The following is a 15,071-nucleotide window of genomic DNA, read 5'->3' as shown; positions in this document are numbered from 1 at the left end:
CTAAAGGAAGGGTAGAGCTAATGGAGTATTCCACCAGTACTCATTCATTCATTCATTCAACAAGTATTTATTGAGTGCCTACTATGTGCCAGGCACTGTCATCAGGCGTTGGGAATAGATACAGCAGTGAAGACAGACAAGGTACCTGCTCTCATGGAGCTCACATTCTAGTGTACACTCTAGCTTACATTTCAGTAGTAACATCATACTATCAAAATTAATAAAAGCACCAGAATGAAAACAGACCTTATTACCTAAACTGTTAAAAAGAAACTACATAACATTCAAAATTGTATAATGACTTGTAACAGATAAAATAACTTTTTACATGCTGTTAAAACAATTTTTGGCTATCAATTAACTCAACTTTCATAGAATATGCTACAAGGTGGGAAAGAACATGACCCACATTCACATGCAAATAATCTGTGATACTTCTAGTCAAGTCAGTAATTCCGGAGTGATCCATTAACTTAAAAAAAATGCACCTTTTTGCTGGCCGATTGCTACAGCATTCAAATCAAAGTACTTTGTAATTCCTCTTTAAAATACATTTTATACATGTTATGGCCAATAGCTAGAGGAAACTTACTTGTTGTTTAACGTTCCTCAAACCAGAGAACCATTTAGAACTTCAGATTACATGAAATGCTAGATCTAACTGTGAAATAGGTGATCTTCCTGCTCAAATAGGAAGTAGTTTCGCAATAGTAAAAGACAAAACAGAAAAAACTCTGAAAACCTAATTTTTAAGTACAGTTCAGTTATGTTAGTAAGAATTTGGGGGGGTTCCATTTTAAAGTTGGAAATAACTCGATCTTTTGATCACTAATAGTGGTCTAAAAGGTATTCAAATTTTAATTAGTTCTACCATTTCTAAATGGTTCTCTAAATGTAACTATGGCTTATTTGGCCATTAAAGGGGTTCTGGTCCTAAAATATAATATGCATGTTTCAAAAATGAAAGAGGAATAATAAATTTATATAAATGTTCAATCTCATTCCAAAAATGTCTTACAAAAATGTCTTAATAAGTACTTCCTAAAAACATTTAGCAGGTTTTAGGACCTGAAAAATAATTTCCAGTTGGAAAAACACTTTTTCTGAGGAAGAGAAAATGTTCTCATTTTCAAGACAATTTTATATAGTAACAGGGAAAGTCATTCAAAAATTAAAATTTGGATTCAAGATTATATTTTTTAGAAACAGAGCATTTCATTTAATCCCTAGCAACAAGTCTGGAAAAGATAAATGTATTCCTAACATGTAACCTACATGCAGACTATGAACAGCTCTTCCAAGGCCAGAACAGAAGCTCCACTTGGGAGCTAGGATCACCACCACAAAATATTACCTCGTGGGGCTCCCCGTGGTCCACTCTGCCCAGAGCCTCGCTTGAAATTCTGCTGATATCCATCCTAAAAGACAAGCTAGTTAGTACTGAAAAGACTTTTTAAAAAATGCTTACCCGTTTAACTATTCTTACAATCTAACATTTGCATAATACAGAATTCTTATTCTTTGAAGACATTCCAATATCACAGCTAAAAGCTATTCTGTAATTACTGTACTTGTATTATTCTCAAAAATATTCCATGAGATATATACCTCTGCTCTCAAAATTCTTTGTCAGACTTTATTTAAATGATCTACACTGAATGATAAGAAAAGTCAATGTGATCATTTTCTATTAAAAAATATCTTGGACACTATAAAATTAATCCCAAATTAGTTATTGAGATCCATCCTATGTTTACTTACCCGCTGATAACCAGAGTAGTCCCGGGGAGCACTGAACTGAGACTGTGTATAACCACTGTTTGGAGTATTAGAGAATGAAGGGCGGTAACCATCGTATCCTCCTAAAATTTAGGACAAAAAATAATATCTTCACAAGGAATTTTTACTTTCTTATTAATGACAAAGAATTAGAAAACCCTAAGTCATGCTAGTTCTAATCCCTTATGCTAACCCAATATGTTTTATAAGTATCTGTAAGTACCAATTGCTTTAGAACATGCGATTTTCACCCACATATGAAAAGACACATACATTAAAGGAAAAAAAGCAAATCCCCATAAGGTCTAGTAATACACAAGACCATTCTCTCTCAAAAGACTGACAGTGATTTGAAAATAACAAGTTTTTCTCAACTCTGTCATTTAAATAACTGAATACATATACACTTCAAATGTTTAAATTATACCCAAAAGATAATGTGGAGATGGCTATAACCTTTCCTCAAAACCATGATATTTCTATATATTTTACAAATCAGAAAAGAACTTGGAAAAAAAGAAAAGAACTTGAAACAGTAAAAAGTATTTCAAACTTTTTTTCCCCTCCCCTTTTACCTCTGAATCCATTGGCAGGGCCCCGGTATCCATTCATCAAGCCTCTAGCACCACGGGAACCTCCACGAGACACACCACGACTATTGTAATAAGGTTGACTGCTCCGTGGAAATCCAGTGTTCTGCTGAGGAGGCTGCTGGTGATTACCAGTCACTTGATGGGGCTGGTCCTGGGAACCATGGTAAGTGCCAACCACTATAGTAAGAAAAATAGTTTAAATATTGTATAATAAACACAGATCACTACCATTTGTTCTCTCAAAAGCTTTCTGTAAGCACTATCTTCTAGTGTCTCCTTAAAGTTTAGTTCTGCTTTTTAAAAATTTTACCTATTAATAGGAAAAACAATACATTAATGAAAGTCCTGTTTTTCTCCTTCACACAGATTAAATTTAAGGGGGTTAAAGTTCTCCAACAATGATTCCAAATCTTTGAAAGCAAGACATACAAAATTGTACCCTTTCAAACAGATGATTTGAAAAGGCAAGTATTATTAACACCTTCTGAAAGACATCTACACTTTAGCAAAAGGGACCCACTGTAATTACTATGTGTGCCATCTACACTTTAGCAAAAGGGACCCACTGTAATTACTATGTGTGCCATTTAAATACTTCTTTCCATTATAAAGCTCCTAATTAGTATTTTTGTTGTTTTCAAATTATCCTTGGAACTTAGTGAAATGCATAAATCCATGCTCTCATAACTAAGCAGCAAAATGGCAGAATATATCATCAATAACACGGCTAAATTAGCAAATGCCTCCGCCTTATAACCCACGATGCCTGATCCCATTTCAAAGTCTTCACAATAACAAGTATAGCCAGACAGTTAAATGGTAAACTAGCAACTCAACCCACTTGAAGGTAAAGATTCTAAAAAGCTCACATTACCTTGCACACACACCCTCCCTTCCACAGATAATTCTAGATGTAAAAATTTCCAAAAACTAAATATTGTGGCACATATCTGGTATGACAATGTTCACAGGGAAGAAAAAAACATTTGCTAGAAGTGCCTCTGGGAGGTAAAGAATAGTAGTAACAAGACAAAGGAAAGCCCGCAACATAGGAACAATGGTCAAATCAACAGCCTGCCAGAGATTTCCCATTTTGAAGCAGAGAGAAAGGGGTCTGTAACTCTTGAAAATATTTACTGAGCTATTTTATGCCCTCAAGAAACTCAAGATACAGTTTTAGTTTTTAGAATTCTATTTTGCAATGAAAAATCTAGAGAATACCTAGGAAGAAGAGACACGCCTTTCTGAATTCCTTATTGCCCCAAACTATACTACTCAAGGTATAAACTTCTTACACAAATTAACTTTTTAATACATTCCCCAAATTTAAAATTACAAGTATCAAATACACATAAAATTTTCTATCTAAACATTCACTCACACGCATGTAGTCAAAAATTTAATATTCAAATCATTTATCAACAAGAAATTTATTCATTTTGGTCAAACCTCACTGCAAGAAACTCTCAGCAGAACAATTCAAGTTTGACCTTTATTTTAAAATAGCAGAGCTTCCATGTAAGCATTTGTAAAATATAAGCTTAATATTCTATAAAGAAAAGCCAAGCCATGTGCAGTGACACACATCTGTATCTCAGCTACTCAGGACACTGAGGCAGGAGCATCACAAATTCAAGCCAACCTTGACATCTTAGCAAGACTTTTGTCTCAAAATAAAATTTAAAAAAAATAAAGAACAAAAAAGGAAAACGCAAAGATCTTTGTCAGATCTTTTTCATGTTGTTCCTTATTATAATTCTCCATGTATAAGCTTTTTTCTAATGAGAAATGATAAAATAGGATAAATGTGTCACCAAAAGTGAGCTATGTTTGGAAACAGTAACAAAAAGAGGTCTCTGTGAGTTGATATTTGAGCACAGACCTGAAAAAAGAAGCAAGCAATGCAAGAGCATAAGTTCAAGAAATCTATTATACTATATGGTAACTAAAGTCAATAAGAGTGTACGGTATTCTTGCAAATCAAGAGTAGTTGTATATGCGCATCACAAAAGCTGGTAGAAGTATGATACAATTTATGTGTAATTAGCTCAATTTAGCCATTTCAATATGTGTATAAGTACATGACATATATACAGTTTTACACAAACATTTTTTGATCACTTAACAAAAAATGTCTTTTTTTTTTTTTTAATAGAAATAAAAGCAGCCATATAACTGTCAGTGGATGATAGTTTTATGTTAAAAAGAAATGGGTCAGAGAGAACTTTTCGGTGGCTGGTGTAGATATATAGGAAGAAAATGGACAGATACATAAGATACAGACTAGGATAAAGGCAGGGACCAGATCAGAAACAATCTTTTAAACCAAGGTGTTTGAGTATCTTTTCTAAATGTAATGAGAAGGTACAGAAAGGTTTTGAATAGGAGACATCTGATGTACTTTTTTAAAATGATCATTCTGGTTACTGTGTGGACAATAGAGCAGGCTAAAAGATTAGTTAGTCAAGGGAGTCAAAAGTTAAGTGACAACTCTAGTAGTCCAGACAGGATATGATTATTACAGTGGTGGTATGAAATTGTTCACAAGAACAAGATGGGGGCTGAGTATGTAGCTCAGTGGTAGAGCATGTGCTTAGATTGGATCCAGGGCCTTAAACATGCTCAGTGGGAAAAAAAATTTTTTTTTTTTTAAACAATGCTTATAATCCCAACTACTTGGAGGACTGAAGCAGGATTAAGTTTGAGGCTAGCCTCACCAACTAAGCAAGACACTGTCTCAAAATAAATAACAAAATAGTTAAAAGGTTTGAGAATATGGCTCAACGGTAGAGTATCCGCAATCAATCAATAAAGCAAGGTGTATGGACTCATTTTCATTTTTACTGTAACTGTTATAAATGTGTATTTTGAAATGGTAACAAAAGTTTATCTAGCTCAAGTGATTCAAAATTAGAAAATATCAAATAGAACACAAAGGGGAAGGAGTTTCAAATCCAACGACAAAGGGCAAATTAACCAAGTCAAATGATATAGTTATTAATTTCATCACATCATCAAAAAGATGGCTAAAACATAAGTATATCAGTGTGATATTTAAAGGCTTAAAATAAACCTGTACCACACATAACTTTATGGATACAGAGGATAAGTAGATAAAGGAGCCTGAGAGCAAGAAGCCTAGGTTAACATTCAGAAGCTGAGCATAAGCATAACTTGACAAATTTCTACCAGACTATAGATGATTCAACCTCCATATTAATTACAAGTATTAATATTATAGGTTTCGTTAAGACTTTACTACTGAAAAAAACTTTAAATGCTGATTCAGATTATCAAGAAATGGAATAATTAGAAATTTTCAGATTTTTTTAAAACTGTCTGGTAAGATTAAGACAAGAACTCTTCACACTTTAGGAGGATTTGCTAGTTTGTTGAAGGATTCCACTAAAATTCCTAGGAGTTAACCAAAAACCTAAAGAGGATACTCTAGAGATCTTACATATAAAGAAATCTAAATGTATCTATTCACATTATTACTATGATAGGTGTAAGAATTGGCCATATTATGAACTTACTTGCCAAAAAGGATTTTGTTTCAACCTTGTCACCAAATAAAGTCACTAAAATTTATTCACAAATGTTACTAATAAAAAAAAAAAAAATCAAACCAATTCCCAATTCAACTTTATATGACTGATTTATTGCCATGTATCATGCATGGTAGCAGGGTCTAAACAATAAGTAATTAAAAGTGATCTGAAAGATAAAAATTTATACTAAGTCAAACAAGATTAATTCCAGTAAAACTATCCAAACAAATATATTTATAAAAGCTCAGTGATCAGAGGGAAAAAGGCACAAGGCCTCCAAAACTGCACAAAATTCACACAAAGTATGGACCCAACTCAGGATTAGCAATGAAAATAATTCATACGATCCACTACTAAAAACAAAAACTTTTGACCACCAGTACTCTGAAGTTTAAACTGTCCTAATACTATCAATAACTGTTGGAAAGCAAGCAACCAAAAAAGTGACACTGGTTTGACTACCTGTTTGAAGTTGTTCTTGCTGAAGCTCTGTTTGTTCCACTTGGTGAGGCTGACTGGAAAAACTCTGGTTGTAACTGGCCTGGTACTGATTTTGCTGTTTTAAAGTTTCTGGTTCATTTACAGGAGGAACAGGGGCATTCATATTGAACACCTGTTAAGTGAATAAATGATTAGTTTCTCCCTTTATTGCCTTCTTTGAATGTGGCAGATCTTGATGCTAGTAAACAATAACCCGCAATGAACCTCAATGTGGGAAAATGTATGTATGTGTACATATATTACCATATAGCACTTAACATGCACACAGCAGCCTTAAGCTTTTTACATATGAAAGATCAATTTTAGTTCCTAATGTAATATCACTTGTAGAAAATTATAAATTGATTTTTTTCTTTTATTCATGTTTTAATCAAGTTAATACTTTTAGTATTTACCACTTTAAACATCCCTCTCAGCATTGATTTAGCTGTATCCCACAGATTACAGTATTTCATTATCATTATTTTATAAAAACTCCCCAATTTTAAGATGCTTTGTTGAATCACGGTAAAGTATAACGTCTGAATTTTACTTGGAAATATTTCAGTAAATAAAAAGATTAAGCAAATAGGGCAAAATATCAACTATTTAAATCTAAGATAGGACTATAAAGATGTTGTATTGGCCTACTTTTTGTATGTTTAAACTTTGTTAATCAAGTCAAAAGGGGAAAACTGACAAAAAGAAGATGGAGGCTGGGCACAGTGGCACATGGCTGTAATCCCAGTGGCGAGGGAGGCTGAGGCAGGAGAATCACGAGTTCAAAGCCACCCTCAGCAACTCTGTGAGACGCTGTCTCTAAATAAAATACAAAACAGGGCTGGGGATGTGACTGGTTGTGTGCCCCTGAGTTCAATCCTCGATATCAAAAAAAAGAAGAAGATTCAAGTACACAACTAATATGTTCAAATTTACCTTTGAGAATTCTAACAGAGTTAGATGTTTAATTAAATATAACCCTGGGCTGGGGACAGAGAACAATTGGTAGAGTGCTTGCCTCACATTCACAAGGCCCTGGGTTCAATCCCCAGTACCACACACAATAAACAAATAAATATAACCCTGCAGTTATAGTAGATACAGGTTCAAGACGTTAAATGAATCTTCTTTGTTGACAAGATAGCATGATTCATAGTACACACTTAAGTAATTAATATTAGTTGAATTAATTTGCTTACCGTCTGCATGGATTGGAATGGAGCTGCATTTACATTGATTCCACTGCTATGTAAAGGTTTGCTTGTCCCAGCCTGAAATACCTGAGGCTGAGAAGCAGCAGGAAGGGATGATGATGCTGTAGCCTGGTCTGTGTTTAAAGAGATTGTTGCCTAAACACAAAACGAATAAATAGTTAGCTAACACAAAATTTTCTGTGTGTGTCAAGAGCTCAACTATTTCATGAAAGCAACGTAGGTTCAAAAAGGCCACAGTACGAATGATAAAGTATCTTTGCCTAATTCATCAATAAACGCCTCAACAAGTTATATAGTCTTATAGTAGAACTTGCCTGAATCTGATCAATTGGTTCCTTTTGTGGCCGTTGCTCTGTAGCATGAGAAGGCTGGTACAAGGGTTGAGATGCTGTGTAGCCCTCACTTGTGGATGAAACCAAGGGAACCTAGACAGAAATTGAGAAATCAGGCTTCTTTCTTCTTACAAAACTGAATTGTCAAAAAATAAGCCTGCGGGACTGGGGATGTGGCTCCAGTGGTAGCGTGCTCGCCTGGCATGCGTGCGGCCTGGGTTCAATCCTCAGCACCACATACAAAGATGTTGTGTCCACCAAAAACTAAAGAATAAATATTAAAATTCTCTCTCTCTCTTTAAAAAAAAAAAAATTTTTTTTTAAAAAATAAGTCTGCTACTACTTGGGCTGGGGTTATGGCTTAGCAGTAGAGCACTTGCCTAAAACGTGTAAGGCCCTGGGTTTGATCCTCAGCACCAAGTAAAAATGAATAGAATAAAATAAAGGTATTGTGTCTAACTACAACTAAAAAATAAATATTAAAAAAAAAAAGGAGTGGAGTCAGAATTTTAAAAAAAGTAAGCAGCCTACTAAATGGGTTGGGATTGTGGCTCAGTGGTTGAACGCTTGCCTAGCATGTATGAGGCACTGGGTTCGATTCTTGCAACCACATAAAAAAATTAATAAACAAAATAAAGGCACTGTGTCCATCTACAACTAAAAAATATTTTAAAAATAAAATATAATAAGCCAACTAGGCTGAGTGTGGTAACCCACACTTGTCATCCCAGCAACCAGAAGGCTAAAGCAGGATGATTCCAACTTCAAGGCCAGCGTGGACAACAGCAAAATCCTCCCTTAAAAATCATCAATAAAGGAGCTGCGGATGTGGCTCAAGCGGTAGCGTGCTCGCCTGGCATGCGTGCGGCCTGGGTTCGATCCTCAGCACCACATACAAATACAGATGTTGTGTCCGCCGAAAACTAAAAAATATTTAAATTCTCTCTTAAAAAAAAAAAAATCAACAATAAAAGGACTAGAAATGTAGCTCAGTGGTAAAACACCCCTGGGTTCAATCCCCAGTACCAAAAAATAAATGTGTTAAAAAGTAAATAAATAAACCAACGCTAATATTCACAGGGCTAAAAACTGATACACTTGATCACTCTTACCTGTGTAGCTTCTGGTTGAACAGGAACTTGATTAGGCTGAGGAAGCCTAGATTCAGAATGAACTGAAAAATCAACAAAAACTATTGTTACACAAAATCAGGTTTCTTAAAGAAATGTCTAAATACTTTTAATATGGCTGCTAACGGCAAATTTCTATGACCAAATTATTAATGATATTTTGATCAAGACAAAAAGAAGATGCAAGGCCAGGCACAGTGGCACACGCCTGTAAACCCAGAGGCTAAGGCAGGAGAATCTCAGTTCAAAGCCAGCCTCATCAAAAAGCAAGGTGCTAAACAACTCAGTGAGACCCTGTCTCTAAATAAAATACAAAAAAATAGGGCTGGGGATATGGCTCAAAGCCCAAGTGCCCCGGAGTTCAATTCCTGGTACATTAAAAAATAAAAAGATATAAAGTGTACAGGTGAGATTTTAGCTTTTAATAGAACATTTTGGGGTTTGCTGATAGTGATTATCAGTTTACTCTCAAAATTGCTTTCATTTTGTGTTTTGGAAGAGTTGAAGATGTCAGTGAGAAAGTATATGAAAAGAGAAAAAAAAGAATCACTGTCAGTGTTATCCAAAAGAAAGCCTATTATATGGGAAAAGGAACACTAAGCATACTCAAGAACTTAGATAACATTCAATTTACAATCTTAGCATTATAAACTACAATATATTTTAAAAATTTGGGGGGGCTGGGCTCAGTAGTGGAGTGCTTGCCTAGCATGCAGGAGGCACTGAGTGCAATCCCTATTATTGCACTCCACATGAAAAAACAAATTATAAAATGCTTTAAAAAGATATCTAATTGCATCTTATTAATAACGCCCACTGCTGACCCTTGTCATTTCCTAAACCATGGTTAAATAGATCATCAAAAATCAATCATACTTTGAAATTAATGGCAATATGAAAATAAGACATGGACCAAAAAAATAAAATAAAAAAGAACCACTGATTAGTCATTTAGAAACTACCAATTTCCACTGAAGAGTCTAACAGACTAGCATTACCTGTATATCTAACAGTCTTATAAGCCGTGTCCATATTATAAGTATTGACTTTGGCACAATTTACAGGCTAGGAACAGTACACATCTTATTTTTCTGGTAGAGCTCAGAAAATGAACATTAAAAACTGGGGCTATTTTCTAGCATGCCTTTGACTGTTTGTAATTCTTGGTAGAGATATGAACTCCTTTAACTTATAAAGAAATGCTAACTACCTTACCAAAATGATGTCACTGAACATGCTTGTACTCAGCAACTTTTTATGACACTTTGAATTATGCAACACTGTTAGTTTACCACTTTGTGCCACTACACTGATATACTCTGGAGGGAAAAAACAAGACGACTCAGAATTACTGATAGTCCTGGAGAGAAAATCCATTTAACCCAATACAAAGTACTGACACTATTTGGTGTTAGTTCAAATAATGTGAAGAGTTGATATAGGAAAATGCTCAGAAAATCTCCTAAAAAGATTCCATAGAGAGTCACCTTTATTTTTATGGCTAAGTTTGAAGCAAAATTGCAAAAGTACAATAACAGGAAAAACTGGTCCATAGAGTCAAGAAGAAATTGGGTGGGCTGGAATTGTAACTCAGTGATAGAGTGTTTGCCTCATGTGTGAGGCAAATTGGGTGGTTCCCATGAAGTTAGGGAAGAGGTTAACTAGTAACTGAAAGGGGACACAAGATACTTTCTTAATCTGGATGCTGGTGAGTTCAGTTTGTGAAAACTCACCAAATGAGCATGCATTTTTCTGTATGTCTGTATGTCAAAAAAGTTAAAAAACTAAGGAATTACAACTGAAATTTCTCTTCAAATTAAAAGAGAAGGATCAAAAGTTAAGCAAGCAGGGGCTGAGGATGTGGCTCAAGCGGTAGCACGCTCGCCTGGCATGCGTGCGGCCCGGATTCGATCCTCAGCACCACATACAAATAAGGATGTTGTGTCCGCCGAAAACTAAAAAATATTAAAAAAAAATTCTCTCTCTTTAAAAAAAAAAATAAGCACGCATTAAAAGAAAATATCTCTGTGAACCCTGAAACCACTAGTGGGTCCTATATTTTATCTCACATAAAAATGTACCGTTACTAACCAGGAGGGCAAACCAGTTGGGGCATGTCCATGTTTTGTGTTGGATTCATAGGTTGTGCAGATACAATGGCAGGATCAAGTGTCTGGTTTTCAAAATCCAGCATAGAATCCTGTAAGTTACAATATAATGAAATTAAATCAAATAGTGGGAACACTTAAATCTTCTATTATAAAGTACTAAACCATATTTACCTGTATAAAATTATAAGGCCCCTGCATTTGTGCCATAAGATCTTGTACTCGCTGTCTTCTCACTAGAGGATCTGCCTGAGCCACAGGAGTCAAAGAATGAGGCTCTGGTACTGAAGGAGATGCAGCCTGAGGTTGCTGCTGGAGTGAATTTACTACCTAAAGTGGAGAGAAAGTGTTGAAAGAATAAAACTCCGCTCATTATATTATTATTAAGTGGTCCCCAAGTTACATTTGCCATCTATACAGCAAAGACAACAGGCTTTGAAGTAGTTACTCAAATAGACAACAGTATACCAGACTTAATGGCATCACTTCTACCATATTCTCAATCTCACAGGATACTATATAGCATCTCAAATTTACTTTATGAACTGTTTTCAAAGAGAGACTCCCTTTGCTTTATTCCAAAAATAATGTACTTTGCTTAAACTACTATTTCCTCTATAGTAACTTGATCTGTTATATACATCATATATATCATATATATATGATAGCATTTAAGAAGTGTTGGCTATTATTATCATCAAAATTTGTATTTCTTACATTTCTTCTTCCATTTAACAAGGTAGGATCAAACTCTACCATCCAACCTAAACTGCTACAAAAGCCAAGTTTATTCTACCAGTCTTTCCCCCAACTCTAATAATTTCCTTCTCCTGGTTATGGTTCTCAACAAATCTCTAGTCTGCTTAGAAATCCTCACTACTTTATTACTTCAAATTCATACTCTCTGGTTTTTAAGATCATGAAAATTATATCTGTTTAGCCTGGAGAAATCATCTTATTTCCTTTATAAACAAAAGGAAAATCACTAAGATAAAAATCACTAAGCTATTAATTATAAAAACCAACTTATCTGACTTCTAGCAACTTCAGATGTTCCAAAAATTCCCAGAATCCTATATGGTTAGCCCTTAAAAGACCCACTGACCAGATATTAAGAACAAATCATTAACACAGTGGTTAAGTACAATAATATGCATGTCAAATAAAATGCAAACATTCAACTTCAAAGCACTGTGTGTTAGTTCCCAACCTTTTCCTATAGCAACACAAATCTTTGTTTGTTATTAAAACAAATATGCTAATAATTCACTTCTACTCCCTCCCACCCTCAAACATACACTGTGAACCCAGGGGTGCTGTACCACTGAGCTACATTCCCAGACATTTTTATTTTTGATTTTTGAGACAGGATCTTGCCGTTTCCAAAGCTATCTTGTCCTTGTGCTTGCCTCCTGAGTCATTCATAGTACAGGGGTGTGCCACCATGCCCAACTTTCACTTCCACTTCTATATCCATTCTAAAACATACCAATTACCTGACTCCACTAAAACATATAACTACTTATTCCACCTAATTGGCACACCTCTTATACAACTCATAACACTAGAGATCTTTTTGAACTGTACTTCTAAGCCTCTTGTAACATTTTTGAAATGCACTCCTTATTGGCAAACATACGTTATTTTGTTGTTAGGGTTTCACAGGAATAGTATTTTCATCCCTATTAAGTATCCTTCTGGTGTTAGTTGTTGATAGACCTTTATTTATATGCAGTACTGATAATCGAACCCAATGCCTCATACATGCTACGCATGTGCACTACCACTGAGCCATAGCCCCGGGCCCAAGGCCCAATCTTTTACCCATTTTATCAACAGTGCATTTTGATACTTCAACATAGACCTGAAGGTACTAATGTAATTATACTTTTGGAGAATAATCTGATAGCAGAGAAACACTACCCTCAGCTTAAAAGTATTTCCTACACTTTGGAGGTATAAAGGAGACACTAAAAGTGGATTTTAAAAGGTTAGGTAGGACCAGTGCTTGCCTCACATGCACAAGGCCCTGAGTTCAAATCCCAGCAACACACACACATACAGCTAGGACCAACCAGTAAGGTTTTTTGTTTTTGTTTTTTTTTTAAATCTCTTATAGTAACAAGGCACACCAAGGAGGAAATTCAAGTACAAGTACTAAGCTAGCTTTTCTTCTAACTTATGCCAGGATAAGTTCTCTATTCTGAGAGCAGAGAGAAGAAATACGAAGAGGACCAATGAACTAGAGATGAGGACCTGAAAAAAATGCTTAATGAGAGAAAAGACCAAGAAACATGAGGAAATCCAAAGCCTGGTGACCAAAACAGCATTAGGGCGAAGAAGTCCTCCAGAAGACACCCCATCTTATTCCCAAAGAGGTGGGTTCTTTTGAAGATAACCAATATGGGAGGATCAGATTTTAACAGATCAATCTGAAGTAAGAGACCCTAATTCTCTACTTGACAGATTAACTCATAAATTTTATACAAACAATTTTTTATCAAATCAGTAAGCAACAATTCTAGTACATATACACAGGAATAAATGAATGATCTTTAACAGTCTTGTATAATGAATTTGTTATTATAATAAAATGCTGAAAAAAATCTTAGTTGGTCCTCAGGAGAGAAAAAAATTACTGAAGACAAAAAGAATCACCTTGTAATACAGAAAATTCTTACCTCAACCGTTTCAACTGTCCACTCATCTACCACCTGCTCCTTTTCACCACTGCTGAACTGTGTTTCTGCCATAAATTGTCTATTTACATACTGCAAAGTAAAGTAAATGTTTGAGATGTCGGTTTGAGACACAGAAAGGTAAAGGTAGCATAAAAAGAAAAAATTCATACCTCTGTTGATTCAACTTCACTCTGTTCAGTGTATTCTTCTGCTGGCTCAGGTTCTAAAAGGTTAAAACATGATAAAAAAGAGGATTTTAATTCAGTGAAAATAGTTTAATACTATAATGGTGGATTCTTATCTGTTCAAACTTGTAGAATACACAATGCCAAGAGTGAACTCTAATGCTAAACTGGATTTTGGGTCACATGCCAAAGTCAGCCTATCAATTGTAACAAATGTACCACTCTGAGGTATGGGTAGAATTAAGTGGATAATCTCCATAATCTCTGTTCAATGTTCCTGTGAAACTAAATTGCTCTAAAAAATATTCTAGATTTTAAAATGATACAAAAAAACCAACAATTCTTATTTGAAGTCCAAATAATAGTTCAACATCTCAATCTTTTAAGGTCCTATATTTCACCATTTTTTAGTAACCTATTTACAAAGTTTTCTTTCCCTTTATTGCAAAATAAATTACTTTAGTATTAGTAAAGATTATTCTACATGGTGTATAATGTAAATACGGAGCTAGCATATTAAATTCCTTCTCTATTCTCTTAAGTATAAAGCAGCATACAAATTAAGATCTTATTCTCCATTTTAACATATTTCGTAGGAAAAATAAAAGCACTGCCCTATATTGTTGATCTGCTACTATCAATTTCAACAATGTACTTCTGGTTTCAACTTTATAACTAACACTTGTACAATGATAACCATGAACTTGGTACTTCATACACTTTACATATTACATTCTAAATGGAGAACCCGAGGTACAAACAGCTTCAATAACTTGTCCAAAGTTCTATATCTGGTAGGCACTGAAGCAGAGATTTGAACCCAAATAGTCTTGATTCTAGAACTCATGCTTTTACTATTACTCTGACAATGTCCAATGTACTCACAGTTTTACTCATTTTAAAAGTAGTCACAGTATCTAACATAATTTAAAATATTCTACTAGGTATTAAAAACCACTTAGAAAAGACCGCGTCACTGACACATTAATAGTTCAAAATTAAGATGTTACCAAAAAAT

At 34.7% G+C, this 15,071-nt stretch overlaps 1 protein-coding gene across 2 annotated transcripts in view; it reads right to left on the bottom strand.

Annotated features, from left to right (window-relative positions):
• Caprin1 (cell cycle associated protein 1) overlaps positions 1-15,071 on the bottom strand; it is a 39,632-nt gene that overhangs the window by 2,096 nt on the left and 22,465 nt on the right. For both annotated transcript variants that reach the window (XM_046455841.2, XM_046455851.1), the window contains 11 exons: positions 14,039-14,091; positions 13,869-13,958; positions 11,362-11,517; positions 11,171-11,279; positions 9,062-9,123; positions 7,932-8,042; positions 7,603-7,752; positions 6,386-6,536; positions 2,355-2,549; positions 1,762-1,862; positions 1,355-1,418 (listed from right to left, as the gene is read on the bottom strand). In XM_046455841.2, the coding sequence (XP_046311797.1) occupies positions 1,355-1,418; positions 1,762-1,862; positions 2,355-2,549; positions 6,386-6,536; positions 7,603-7,752; positions 7,932-8,042; positions 9,062-9,123; positions 11,171-11,279; positions 11,362-11,517; positions 13,869-13,958; positions 14,039-14,091 (1,242 nt within the window). The remainder of the gene's footprint in view (positions 1-1,354; positions 1,419-1,761; positions 1,863-2,354; positions 2,550-6,385; positions 6,537-7,602; positions 7,753-7,931; positions 8,043-9,061; positions 9,124-11,170; positions 11,280-11,361; positions 11,518-13,868; positions 13,959-14,038; positions 14,092-15,071) is intronic.

This window comes from Marmota monax, unplaced genomic scaffold, assembly GCF_021218885.2.
Source record: "Marmota monax isolate L192 unplaced genomic scaffold, Marmota_monax_Labrador192_F-V1.1 WCK01_AAM20220418_F8-fsc00047, whole genome shotgun sequence".
In the NCBI taxonomy this organism is placed as follows: domain Eukaryota; kingdom Metazoa; phylum Chordata; class Mammalia; order Rodentia; family Sciuridae; genus Marmota; species Marmota monax.
This window is presented reverse-complemented; position numbering and strand designations above follow the sequence as displayed.